The sequence below is a fragment of the Pseudorasbora parva genome, chromosome 8, assembly GCF_024679245.1.
Source record: "Pseudorasbora parva isolate DD20220531a chromosome 8, ASM2467924v1, whole genome shotgun sequence".
In the NCBI taxonomy this organism is placed as follows: domain Eukaryota; kingdom Metazoa; phylum Chordata; class Actinopteri; order Cypriniformes; family Gobionidae; genus Pseudorasbora; species Pseudorasbora parva.
The window spans coordinates 10,892,504-10,907,315 of record NC_090179.1 but is presented as its reverse complement, the minus strand read 5'-3'; the positions used below and the strand labels follow the sequence as shown (position 1 = coordinate 10,907,315).

At 37.1% G+C, this 14,812-nt stretch overlaps 1 protein-coding gene across 7 annotated transcripts in view; it reads left to right on the top strand.

The window, feature by feature from the left end:
- sh3bgr (SH3 domain binding glutamate-rich protein) overlaps positions 1 to 13,378 on the top strand; it is a 37,738-nt gene extending 24,360 nt beyond the window's left edge. For 3 of the 7 annotated variants that reach the window (XM_067450081.1, XM_067450084.1, XM_067450085.1), the window contains 4 exons: positions 55 to 81; positions 1,389 to 1,412; positions 5,901 to 5,952; positions 13,282 to 13,378. In XM_067450081.1, the coding sequence (XP_067306182.1) occupies positions 55 to 81; positions 1,389 to 1,412; positions 5,901 to 5,909 (60 nt within the window). In that variant the 3' untranslated portion in view covers positions 5,910 to 5,952; positions 13,282 to 13,378. The remainder of the gene's footprint in view (positions 1 to 54; positions 82 to 1,388; positions 1,413 to 5,900; positions 5,953 to 13,281) is intronic. The other 4 variants (XM_067450082.1, XM_067450086.1, XM_067450083.1 and 1 more) reach the window with 2 other exon arrangements.
- Positions 13,379 to 14,812: the final 1,434 nt, after the last annotated feature.

The window sequence follows — 14,812 nt, the reverse complement described above, 5'->3', positions numbered from 1 at the left end:
TCAGCTTAAACTCTCACATTCCTCTCATCTGACTCAGTCTGCTCTCTCCTCTAGGAAGAAGAAGAACTCCAAGAGCTTGAGGTAGATTGATATGTTTTCTTCCTTTTCTTTAGGCCATTTGTCTCTATTTTCCTTCCCTTTCTCTTTTTTCCTTTCCCCTCTGTGTATGTGTTTTTCTTTTCTTTCTTGTAACTGTACTTGATATCTGTTCACTAGCACTTGTGTTGTCAGTCCTCCCATGTCTTGGACCAAATTTAACATGCAATACATTAATATTGGATACTTAATTAAGTCATAACTGAAGTCCCTTAGTGGATAATATAACATGACATAAATGTAGCTAATTTTAGTTAGGAAGTAGGTGTCTAAAAAGGCATCAGTGCATCACAATAAATGTTCCTGAGAATGTCAATTTAATGCATTAATAATTAAATGTAATAATTGATTACAATTACATTTATGATAGCCAGTGTTCATTTCTTTTCCAATGTATAACTTGTCAATATTGCAGCCAGTATAATTTTTTATATTTATATTAAGATATTAAATGTTTTTAATTAATGTTTTATTTCTGTTTTCACTGTATTGTTGATCAAACAAATACATTAGTCATGATTTATTGTAATAATTCATCATTTAGTTTGACAACATTTAAAGATTTTCATAAATCTTTTTCAGTTTGTTTTAGTTTTATTTACCTAAAGAGAAATACAGACCCAAATCTGAAACATGGCCTAACATTAAAGGAAACTTTACAGTTGGCAAAAATAAAAAATATTGCAACAATACAACAAATAACATTACAAGTTCACAAAAAATTTTTTATCTTCTGTTATTTTTTGTTATAGGTATGTAATATGCACTTTTTTTTAATAATGTTTTTACTACATTTTCACCGAAACATACATTTTTAACAAATTAACAGATTCTAAAAATAAAAAAGCTACTAAGACAAATACACTAGACTGTACGTATGAATAACTTTGAATAATAATAATGTGATCATGTTGTGCAGATGCAAAATTCAAACTCATATGCCAACCACACGGCCATGACTATAGTGATTATTTCATAATTTTACTATCCACATTCAGCTGCAGTAAACTCATCTCTATGACCATCAGCTGCTGCTTCATGCTTTCCTCCCATGTCTTCTTTTCTTCTATTCTTTTCTTTTCCAGCCATTCCATCCCTCACTTATGTTACAGGAGCTGAAATCATAGAAGTTTTTTTCCCTGTGGTTGTCACTTCTATCATCTTTCTTTATTGTGGAAACACACACATATATCCACAACCATAACCTTTTCCTCTTTCAGTAGTTGGCTTTTTTTTCACCGAAAATACATTGATGCATTCTTAAGTTTTAATACCAAATTCCTTTATCGCAGGAGGAAGAGGAACATGCCTCAGAGGTACTCTAGCACATTTTAGCTCATTTCAGCATGTTGTGGTGGGTGGAGGCCAGGGGCACCAGTGCATGTAATTAGTTGTGTTTGACATCTTTCAGATTGACTAGATCAGTGGTTCTCAATCAGGGGTCCAGGGCCCTCTTGGGGTCCTCAGCACATTTCCAAGGGGGTCCCAAGTGAGTAAAAAATTATTTTAAAAAACATGTAAATAATCTCAGGTTGCATATACGCTGCGTCTTGGTGTTGACAAGTATGGGAAACGTCATCAGTGTGGCCAGCGTCGCAAGTGTTACCACACTCCAATATTCATTGGTGAACTTCAGCAGTTAGCAAAGATAAATTTTTTATATACTCACAGCAAATTTTTGGGATGCCTGCCTTTACATGCACATGAACTTTAATGACATCCTATTCCTAATCCGTAGGGTTTAATATGGAGTTGGTCCACTCAACTTCAACTCTTCTGGGAAGGCTTTCCACAATGTTTAGGAGTGTGTTTATGGGAATTGTTGACTATTCTTCTAGAAGCACATTTGTGAGGTTAGCCACTGGTGCTGGACAAGAAGGCCTAGTTCGCATTTAATTGTCCAAAATGTCTTGGTATACTGAAGCATTACGAGTTCCTTTCACTGGAACTAAGGGACCAAGCCCAACTCCTGAAAAACAACCCCCACACCACAATCCTTCCTCTACCAAACTTTACACTTGGTACAATGCAGTCAGGCAAGTACTGTTCTTCTTGCAACTGCCAAACCGAGACTCGTCCATCCGATTGCCAGAAAGAGAAGTGTGATTGGTCACTCCAGAGAACACGTCTCCACTGCTCTAGTGTAAAGTGGCGGCGTGCTTTACACCACTGCATCTGCCGCTTTGCATTGCACATGGTAATGTAAGGCTTGGATGTGGATGCTCACCATGGAAATCCATTGCATGAATCTCTCTATGCTAATTAAGCTAATCTGAAGGCCACACAAAGTTTAGAGAAAGTTGGCAACTTAAGAAATCCCTTTCTCAAATTCCTGTCAGCTCGACCTGCATATCCCACGAGTCTCAATGTCAACTGCGGCAGCAGCGGGACCCAAACCGCTTGCTCAACAAGAGGGCCAAGCATGAGCAGAGCTTCCTTTCTGTAAACTTGTCACATATAGCGCATCCAACCCCCTCGGGTTCTGATTGTGTGTTGTGATGGCCAAAGATTATGGGTGTCCTCAGGTGTCATAAAACTAGGACATGCAGGCACACTTTCCAAAGTATTTTGCCTTTTATACTCACAGCGGGTGTTCTGCTTGTGACGTCATGGACTGCCATCCACCATAAATATTGGGGTATGGTTACATGTGTTTCATATACCGGTCATGCTTATGATGTTCCTTATAGCATCAACACCAAAAGACGCAGTGTTGAAGTTCCACTTCGAAAGTAAACCATTGGTATTTATAATCTTGAATGAAATTTATTGTATTAATTTTTATAATTTTAATTATTTTATTTTATTATTTTACTATATTTTAAATCCTTATTTCGATCAATAAAACTTTGAAAATGAGCAGCCTTGGGAACCTTCAAATATTGTATTTGAGTCAGAAAAGGCAAGAACCACTGAACTAGATACTGTACTTTCATCTGAATACATTTTGCCATTATATTTGTCATTGATTGCTTGATTATTTTCTTACTGTTGCAGTGTTAAAAGCTGCTGCAATCTATCCATTTTTGAAATATCACACATAAAATGTCCCTGCTATTTATCAGGAGTCAGTGAAATAGGTTCTTGTGCAGTGAAGCAGGGTGGGGCCAAGAGCTGTGGGAGCGGAGCAATACCAGTGACAAGGCCTAGCTTGGCTCCCACAGCTCTCGGCCTTACAGTTTCATGTTTTTTTTTAGTTCATAGGGCATTACTTTTTCATAGCTCAGGAGTGTTCTCACATGCCTTTGATACTTTGTTTCTTTGAACCCACATTTCTTTGAACTGTGGCTCAGAAAGTGAACTGACTTGAAATTAGCAGGATGGCTAACATCACTTACACAAGCTTTAACTTGATCAAACAAATACTACAAAATAAGATACTTAAAACATTTTAACAGTTTAACATGTTAACATGGTAATTGTTGAGTCAGTGTGTTCAATGAAGACAAAAAGTCTTTATTCTTAGTGTTTTGTTTAATCAGACTTAAACAAATCTTTGTAATTTCTTTCTGACTCTTAAGGGAACACCCTCCAGGTGTGACAATTGTCTAAAGCCTGTAAAGAATCATGCAAATTAATTGGCTGATGACACTTGCATCACCCATCAAGGCACTCATCGCCTGTGCCTCAAAAGTACCTGCTTGCAATGATAGAAGCAAAAGCAGAGCTGAGGAGTATTCTCAACATCTCGTTCCCTACACAGAGAACTGTGATGGTCCCTTTCATAGGTTTATTCTGTTAGTTCTTTCATATCTGCAGGACCACGGAAAACCCAAGAAGCAGAAAGGCCTTCTCTTGGCCCACAAATTAAGCAGGAAATCAAAGAATGTCAACAAGCAATTGCATATACCCTGAGTGTAGCCTTAGCCCATAGTTTTCCTTCGATGCCACCACGAGAGAGAGAGAGAGAGAGAGAGAGAGAGAGAGAGAGAGAGAGAGAGAGAGAGAGAGAGAGAGAGAGAGAGAGAGAGAGAGAGAGAGAGAGAGAGAGAGAGAGACTCGATGGGCTTCAGACAATCTTCACACCTGGAGGTTTTTCCCGCTACCGACACAGCATCGACTGAACCTATGGAAGGGAAAGTTAGCTTGTGCACTTTTAAGTCAAGGGAAATTCAAGAACAAGAAATGATAATGCAACACAATGTCATCATCCAGATGGCCAAATAAAGTCAGGGTTTCAGTTTGTCTTCTCCTCCTTCACTCGTCGTTTCTAAAGCCCTATTCGGACAGGATTAGATTCACATGGGGACGTGGGGGTAAAGTAATTCTTACCAGAGGTTCTCTGTGATTTTAGTCCCATCTGAATGTGTCATCTCGGTAGTCATTACGGACAATGTCAGTATAGATTACCAAGACTTTTACCTTCTGTAAAAAGGTCCGGAAAAATGACCTGGGGTAATACTAATCCCGTTTGAATAGACCCGCCGTAAAAATGTGAGGTAAAATTCCATCATTTCCTTTTTAAAAGTTTATGAGTTTACGAGTTTTGAGGCGCTTGAAGCATTCGGTTGCGTTGTAGGTGGAGGGACAACTCTGTGGCAAACCTCCAGTATTTTCCGCATATCATTTAAAGCAAAAAGAAGATCAAAAGCACTTATTAGAGGCACAACACTTATTTTAGCTCTAGGAAAGTGTCTATTACAAACACAATCAAATCAGAATAGTTCGACTGGACCGAACTGTTTATTAAAACACACATTATATTGTAGACGGAGTTCAGACTGGCGCTCATGTGTGTTTGCTCACGTGATAACAGCAACGTCATACACACATGACGACACGGAGGTTACCGTGGTGTGTAAAGCGAGTTACTCCTCCCACTTCTGCTAGCTTTACTGAGATGTCTTATCTCATGCGAATTGACCATTAATATTACAGACGTCCTGAGGTAAAATTACTTTACCCCCACGTCCCCATGTTAATCTAATCCCGTCCGAATAGAGCTTATGGAATATATACATGGCTGTTTTGTTTGAAGGACTAGAGTGAAGAAAATACATTTGTTCAATGTGCACCAACGAGTTTAATGAACCAATGTAAACATGATGTTAATGCATTGGGAAAAATTCAGACGTTGAGCAAGACCATCTGCATGCAATGCACGTTGGTTTGAAAATATTGTATTGAAGGAGGACATGAACTCTGCTTTTTTTAGGGTGGCATGGTTGACATTCAGATGAGATCGAAATGCAGAGAATGTTGTTTTGGTGTGGTGTAAAAAATGCTGTGAAAAATTTCCTTTTATCTTAGCATTGGGTCTTAGGGTATTGTTAATGTCATAACTCTAGAGTGAGAGAGCATGTTAAAGAGCCGTTAAAAAAGAAAGGTAGCTCAATCAACAACATCCACAAACCCTTCTGCTTTAAACTGGCTGGAATTCCTTGCTTCTTAGTTTTCTGAGGGACATGTTAAAACTATTGTCTGGTGTTCAATATATTTTATAATACTTTAAAAAGACAACAACAAAACTTGTCTTGAAGAAATTGTGTCTTCATATATTTTTTATAGCATCTGACTATTTCAATATGCTGATGCTGCTTATAGATAACTAATTTAATATACCAATGAATAATCAATACACTTGTTCAATACACAGTTTGATTAATAATTAATTTATAGATATAACAATTTTGTTCAGGCTTGTATTGTTTACCTCTAAGAACCAAGATGCACCAAAATGATTAATAAAACTAAATAATAATGAAAAATAGCATCAATTCATGGCCAGGCACATTATACAGGAAGCATTTATAGCAGATCTAGGAACAATATGCTATTAACTTTGTGATTTCTGTCATTCACAGGAAGACTAGCGTTTTGAAACGGAGGATTTTGGACCTGGATTTTCCCACACAGGTAATACATGTGTTTCTTTTGTCTTCTCTGCCACTTGGTGGCGCTGTAGGATACCATTTGCTAGAGTAAAAACAAAAGTGTCCAGGACTAAAGATATTTGTCTTCCTGGTGAACCAAAGACAGTTGATTGCTTAAAAGAAAGATCCCATCAGTATTGACATACATTTATATGTCATCTTAAATCAAATTGGATTTGTTTATGAGCATGTTTAAAAGAAATCCTTGCTATTTACCTCATAGGCTAAAAGTTATGAGGAATATTTTTTCCTTGATCTTTTAAGTTGCATAATTGCACTATGAAAAGATACTGTAACTTTCATATATTAAATTTTCATCCCAAAAGAGTATTTATTTATATATTCCTGGTTTCACCAACAGGGTTTAGATTAGGCCAGGATTAGGCCTTCTTAGTTCAACTAGGGTGTTTAAGTGGCTTTTATAAAAGTGCCTTAGAAAAAAAAAATACATCACTGGTGCGTATCTTGAGACAAAACAATGGCGCTGACATTTTTAAACATATATCAGTGCAAAATTCTTTGAGTTAAAAACATGATTTTAAGTCTGGGACTATAGTCTTAAGCCTTGTCTGTGAATCCGGGAGATTAACTATGCCCTCCTAGTTATGGTTAGTGTTATATGATTGTTTTTATTCTGCTCCACCAGAAAATCTATTGACAAGAGTACTGTTATTAAAGTACTAAGTTTTAAGAATAAGTTCATTTAAGTACTGCTGTTCATGTCACAAAAATAGACTGTTTCATTCTAATAAGAAGGCTATTTCTAGAAATCCATTAACTGATGTTACAAAAGGACCTCAGAAAGTAAAGTTATTTATAATATAGGGGTAATTTACATTTAGCCAGTCATTGTCTAAAAATAAACCACAACAGGGTGATCAGGACTCAAATTAATTATAAAGCAAAAGAGTTTATTTTGTGTTTATGACCAGCTTGTTGTACATTATCCGACTTATTAATATGTAAAATTAAAATTGTAATAGTGATTCATTTGAGTTAATGTCTTACTGTATTGAGTCTCAAGGTGGCACTAAAGGTAACTTCCAGTATGAAAAGAGAGAGACCATTAGATGGTCGGTTAGCTGTCAGATGGTCAAATACAGTTATGGGAGAAATTTTATTCAAACAAAACAAAAAAACATGTAATGACTTATATGAATGATTTTCAGTAATGCCCTTACAATGAACACCTAGAAGGCAAGTGTGATAAACCAGTGACTGTGAAGTCAAGAATGACAAATCCTTAATATTTTTACACAACATTTTTTACATGAACTGTATTGATGTATCGATGTATCGTTTGGGATATATTGATGAAATTAAATTAATAATTAATAAGACGCAATATGACAAGTAGAAAAGTTGAATAATCTTTTAAATCAGTTTCAACAGCACATTGGGATGTTAATTTAGGCTATGTTCTTATTACACTGTGATTTTAGAAAGCAATCATTCTTTCTGACCAATTTAAGTGCTCACATGAGCTTTGATCTATATTACCGCCACTGTCCATCCCAGTATTTTATTGGTCATTATATATTATTTTATAGGTCAGTGAATAAATGCATGGATCAGCATTTAAATGTCAAGCATGGTCATCAAGTCACCTTTATTTATATAGCACTTTATACAATACAGATTGTTTCATAGCAGCTTTACAGTGATAAACAGAAAAATAATGCTTCGATGAAAGACAATAGTAAAAAATACAATAGTAAAATCATTAATCAATTAAAATGAGTGGAGTGTTGATTTTGTAGTGAAAACGCTAAACTCAAAAGACGCCTACTCTCCGCCGACTGACCTCATGCATGGACATTATGGGAAGCTCAATAGACAGACCGGATTTAAACTTTGTCGGCTGAAGACTCAAGTTTGGTTTGAAGATAAAAAACTTAATTCTTGAGTTGTGAACGTGAGTTGTGAACTTCATTCATTGCCAGACTCAAGTTTGGTTTGAAGATGAAAAACGACCCGAGCACAATGTTCTGGCCATTCCTGATTTCTAACACACACTCACAGCGTTCTGCGTTATCTTGTGGCTGTCAGAGCAGAAACTAAAGCTGCTGCTCTCTATGTTTTTCCATCGTCTCTGGGCAATGGAAAAACACAAAAACTCTTATGTAAATATTTTGTCCATTGATCAAAAGATCTAAAAAAAAAAAACCATACATTTACCTCCCCTTGAAGAAATCAGAACAGAAGTGGTTGAAAGTGGACAAAACAGTGTAAACAGGGGTGTCTCCCTCATCTACTTGTGGTCCGAAAGACCAAAATGCATCTTAAAGGAGTAGTTCACTTTAAAATGAAAATTAGTCTATGATTTACTCACCCTCAAGCCATCCTATGTGTATGTGACTTTCTTCTTTCAGACCAACTCAATCAGAGTTATATCCAAACTTGGTAACACTTTAGAATAATAAGCATCCGAGATGTAGGAGTATTTGTTTCTACTGTAGTTTCAATTTTGATCATTTTAGGTCAAACCGTTCTTGTCTGTGCCTCACATAATGCAGGTCTATGGTCACCACCTCAAAGAGCATACACAGAGAAGTCCAAATTAAACAATCCCCCATCGTAAGTACACACTGATGGCCTAAGACACGAAACGAGCGGTTTGTGTGAGAAAACGAACAGTATTTATATCGTTTTTACCTCTTGTACACCACTACGTCCGACTGATCTGAGGGCGCGCGTGCGTGTTTCCTGTGGTGACATTCGCGCGTTCTGGCTTTAGTCTGCGCAAGCGCGGAAAGCGCTGGAAGTGGTATCACATTCTTGACCAGTGTATTCTGGTTCAAATAAATATGGTTGTGAAAAAAATTAAACGTTGTCTGTTAATAAATCGAAATCTTCTTCCATTGCGATGTTCTGTACGTCTAAATATGTTTAGATCTTCACAGTGAAAGGTAACACTTTCCAAATTTCTGTGTAAACAATGAGAGACGTACGCGCGAGACGCACGCACTTCCGGCACTTTCCGCGCTTGCGCAGACTAAAGCCAGAACGCACGAATGTCACAACAGGAAACACGCATGCGCCCTCGGATCAGTCGGACGTAGTGGTGAACAAGAGGTAAAAACGACATAAATACTGTTCGTTTTCTCACACAAACCGCTCGTTTCGTGTCTTAGGCCATCAGTGTGTACTTACGATGGGGGATTGTTTAATTTGGACTTCTCTGTGTATGCTCTTTGAGGTGGTGACCATAGACCTGCATTATGTGAGGCACAGACAAGAACGGTTTGACCTAAAATGATCAAAATTGAAACTTCTGGGGAAACAAATACTCCGACATCTCGGATGCCCATGAGGTAAGACAAAACATATCAACATTTAATTTCAAAGTAAACTATCCCTTTAACACTTCAGCTACTATTAACTTATAGAGAAAAAAGCTGAACTAATCAGTAATATTGAATTCAGGACTAAGATAGTTCCTTATTAGGTGATAGTTACTGAATGAGACTGGCGTAACTAATAGGTAACAAGGAAAAGTTATAAAGAATTACTAATCAATTACTAATCACAACCGTAACATGTCTGAGATGTGAGAAATTGTATTTTTTACGCTCAATGTGGTCATAAAGTGCATCACTGATTACTTAAGTGTTACCTAGTCCTTATGCAGGAACTTCTAGTGATCTGGTCCATTATTTTAAAGTGGAAAACATTGTTAGATCACTAGTAGTTCTTAAAAATTGTCCTTTGTTACTCTGAATAAAGTAATAAAATGCATCACTAATTACTCAAGTACCCAATCACTCTTTAAGGACTACTGGTGATCTGGACCATTATTTTAAAGAGAACATTTTCCACTTTAAAATAACAGTCCAGATCACTAGCAGCTCCTGCATAATGACACACTTAAAGGGGGGGGTGAAACACTCACAATCTTGAGTACCTATAGAGTAGTATTGCATCCTTCATATCTCCGAAAAGTCTTTAGTTTTATTATATTTATAAAAGAAATATAGGGTGTACCAAGTCTTTCCGGAAAAAAACGAGCGCCTGGAGGCGTATTGAGTGGGCGGAGCTAAAGAATGACGAGCGCGCAAAGCGGTGACGTCCTCAAGCGTGGAGAAACCCATGGCTATCGATCTCAGCTAATAGATATATGATCCAGAATCATTCAGAGGCTGAAATAAATTGAACAGGAGAAACAGCAGCAGCAGGACGTCCGTCTCTGTGGTATGTACTGTATTTAGTGGCCTGTCAACATTTGTCTTTACTCGCAGTTTATGAGGACATGATTCGGTTTATGGACTATTGTATGCGACTAAACCTTAGCAGTAGCAAGCAAAACGGTTTTGCACGTCAGACTAGTGTAACGTTATACAAACAATGGAGTAACATTAGCGCATTTGAATGACGAAGCACGTGATGGTGTCGTTTACAGATGTTTACGATGTTGTGAAGCTTCCCGTCATTTCTGCGTTCAAATCGGTTCAAATGCAGCGCTGCCTTCCCGGAATGCTGTGCTGAAGCGTTGAAGTCGCTTGATGTCACCCATAGGAATAAAGTGGAGCGCGGCGCCTGGATCGACTGGATCTGCACCTGAGAGAGTGTTTATGGGCGTGCATTTCCTCTCTCGCTCTAGTCACGCGTGCGCACCCTACCGAGAGAAGAGCCCGTACGGCCCATACAAGGACCTTCCGCTCTATTAACGTCGAGCCATACTCAAAAAAAACTTGCCGAAACTTGTGAGAAACCAGAAGGAGTATTTTTGACACAGAAATACTCCATCAAAGGTCCAACATTAGTTTTTGAAACTTTGTCTATGTTTAGGATGGGAATCCAAGTCTTTAACAGTGTAAAAAGCTCAGTATGCATGAAACAGCATTTCACCCCCCCTTTAACAACTTTATTTTATCAAATGAGCACCTCAGCTCAAAGGTGTGCATATTGTATTCTGATCCCATAAGAACAGAGATACATCTGAGAGGTGTACAGGAGAGGAAATTGCTGCTGTCACTCTCGGACACACTCAGCAAAACATTAAAAATAACACAAACTAATGAAATGATAACTCCTCTAAAGTTGGAGTTTCCTACTAGGGGTGGAGCGGTTCTCAGTTCTCTACACACGGTTCGGCGCGCACTTGCACGGTTCATCTCAAATCTGATGAGGCATCTATAATATGGTTTCTTGAAAATAAAAATGGGTAAAACTGGCACTCAGAGTTAGGTTTCTAAATGTTTCTGTTGATGGATACACATTCTGGCTTCCCAATATACATTACAACAATGATGATCAAATCTGAATCACGCTCGAGTCTTTGGGGTGTTGATAGCGCGCTGTGTACTCTTTCCATGCATTATTTCTTAAGGGCAAAGAAGCCTGTCTGTATTTGTAATGTTAATCAAACAACAAATGACGAAGAAATCACTGCTGTGACTGAATATCTTTTGTAACTTAAATAAGAATTCAGCTTTCTTTAATTTATACAGAAGATTATAATATGCAATGTTATTTTGTATTTGATTACTGATATATTCTGATATATGATACTTTTATATGCATCTTTGCTCTATTGTATGTATTTGTGCGGTTGCTTGTAGTTGACAAGTGTTCTAATTACCCTGAGCATAGCACATACTGAACCGTACCGAAACCATGACCCTAAAACTGTGATAAAAACCCAACCGTGTGTAATTTGAACCGTTCAAGCCCTATTTCCTAAATATTAGATACAGAGATACATACTGCTTAACAACTGCTTAACAAATTAGTTATACTGCTACAAGTGTATCCAATACACTTGTAGGGTTGGATACACTTGTAGTAGTATAACTAATTTATTAATTCATTATGTGGTGATATTGAGAATTTTGTTCAATGTACATAACGATATGGTGTAGTGGCAAGCCTAATTACTATTAATCATGTTACTATAGCAAAACGCTGTATTATGCATGCCAGGCAAGTCATTTGGCAGTCATTTTGTAAAGAGAAACTTCGTGCCTGCGCACATACGTACTCAAACGCATTTGCCTATAGACTGCACAAAGTCTTTGACTGGTGTTTGAATTCTCAAAGATTCACATTTTATTGAAGTTTACACAAAGAGGATAATGGTATCGTTTCAAAACTAAAAAGTTTGCGTTCTCAAGCCACCAAACACTGTTGCCAGAATGCATACATTTTTTTTATTTTAGTTAAAATTGGTGTCGTGTAAGTGGGCCCAAAGTAAATAACTAAGGGTTTTTTTTTACAACGGAAATGAATCAATCAAAAACGTACTTTATCTGAACGATAACTTTTTTTCTAGAGCTGATGTACAGCCAAAACAATCTCTCTTCCATTAAGTTCCTGTCATCACTGTAAAGCTGCTTTGAAACAATCTATATTGTGAAAAGGGCTATATAAATGAAGCTGACTTGACCTATAAACACATTTTCCAATTTTTCTGTTGTTTTTTGTATTCTTTGTGGCAATCAACAGCATGTGTGTGTGGATATCATGATGCTGACCAGCAACCTTTAAAGGGTTAGTTCACCCAAAAAGGAAATAATGACACCCTAATGTCGTTCCACCTCCGTTCATCTTCACACACAGTTTAAGATATTTTATATTTAGTCCGACAGCATATCTAAATGTATGCACACTATATTGTCCATGTCCAGAAAGGGAATAAAAACATCATCAAACTAGTCCATATGGGACATCAGTGGGTTAACTAGAATCTCTTGAAGCATCAAAAATACATTTTGGTACAAAAATAACAAAAACTACGACTTTATTCAGCATTGTCTTCTCTTCCGTGTTTGTTTTCAATCCTCAAATAAAGATTTGAACGGTCGTGAATCAGCGTATTGATTCATGATTCAGATCGCCAGTGTCTCGTGATTTCAGCAGTTTGGCAGTTTGACACGCGATCCGAATCATGAATCAATACGCCGATTCATAACCGTTCAAATCTTTATTTGAGGATTGAAAACAAACACGGAAGAGAAGACAATGCTGAATAAAGTCGTAGTTTTTGTTATTTTTAGACCAAAATGTATTTTCGATGCTTCAAGAGATTCAAGTTAACCCACTGATGTCCCATATGGACTACTATGAAGATGTTTTTATTACCTTTCGGGACATGGACAGTATAGTGTGCATACACTTAGATACGCTCTCGGACTAAATATAAAATATCTTAAACTGTGTCTGAAGATGAACGGAGGTCGTACGGTTGTCGAATGACTTTAGGGTGAGTCGTTAATGACATCAATTTCATTTTTGGGTGAACTAACCCTTTAATGTTCCACATTTATGAACGCACAACCCTGTACATACACTTACAATGCCCTTTACCTTCCAGCTTGAAGTGACACCCCATTCAAAATCACCCACAAACACCTTCACCGAAGCTTTGCTCGAGCCAAATGTGACGCCACTGCACTGGAGAATATGCACTCAGGACCCCGACTTCAAGCTCCCCATGATAACTGTGACTTATCTTTTAATGATCAGGCTGCCAAATGCCCTTTAATGCTAGAGGTGCTTAAGTGGCGAGTTCCAAGTGAATTTTAAAGGGATGTCTTTTATCTTACTGTACATATAGAAGATAGCTATTTCTATAACCTTTAAACTAACATTCTGTGACTTTGTTCTGTAGAATCCCAAATAGATGTGCTGAACTATTTAAATGTGCCAAACCAAAACTTGCTAAAACTCTCTGTGTTGTGAAGTACACTACCAGTCAAAGTTTGGACACACTTTGCTACGATGCTAATAATAAAAGCAACTCATTGCAAATTAAAAGGCTTTCTCAAGTTATATACGGTAGGAGAAAACTCATATGCTCGATCAAATTCATCAGTCACTTAGCAAGCTAGCCATAAGAAAACATTTTAGATGCTTGATCACTTGATTTTTTCAAGAAAAATTATCCAAATGACGATAAATATGGTTCACGAGTATGGACATTGACCATAGTTTGTTTTGCTAATAGCATGAAAGAGAAATCAATTTAAAAAGTCAATATTGTCAATATTAAGTCATGTTAATAATTTTGCATATTGCTGAGTCTATACAGCTCATGGTAATAGCGTAATCATAAAAATAAATGTTTGATTTTACGGTACGATTGGAAATTGCCTAAAAATCTTTAGCTAATTTAATAGGAATGAGATCTCTACTTGATGTACAATTTAACATTTGGGCCCTCAGACATTTCATAACCCGCTGAGTTAAAATATAATAGTATTGATTTGTTTGATATTTTTGGTCACTAAACGACATGCTTCTATTTCTCTAATTATCCTGAAATATGGAAAATTATAGAAATAATAAAGACTGAGTACACCCTTAAAAATAAAGGTGCCAGGAAGAACCAAAAATGTGAAAGGTTCTTTAAAGAAACATTTTTCCCTAAACATTTTATAGTCTAAAGAACCTGTTTTCACTACAAAGAACCTTTTGTGCAATGGAATGGTTCTTTGGACATGAAAGGTTCTTCATGGAACCACACACCCTGCCAAAGAACCATTTAAGAACCTTTATTTTTAAGAGTGAAGGTGTGTCCAAAAACTTTATTGTACATGCATACTTCATTGGGGCAAAATTAGATTTCACAAACTGCTTCAAAGTTGGTTATAACCCCAGTTGAAGTGGCGGTTAAAATAAGATAATGACACTGTAAAAGGGTCATAACTCCCTCCGTTTTCAGTCTATTGTGTCTGTTTTCAGTCTGAATGTGACGTCAGTACCTTCGGGAAAGCCATTCTCTGTAGTTGTCCGGCAGTTATAATAATGCACTTTGTATGTAGACAGGAATGAATGGTTGGAAATACCCTTATTTACCATTAAAAGAGTGAGTTTTAAAGGCGCTGTCTGCTTCGTTATGTTCT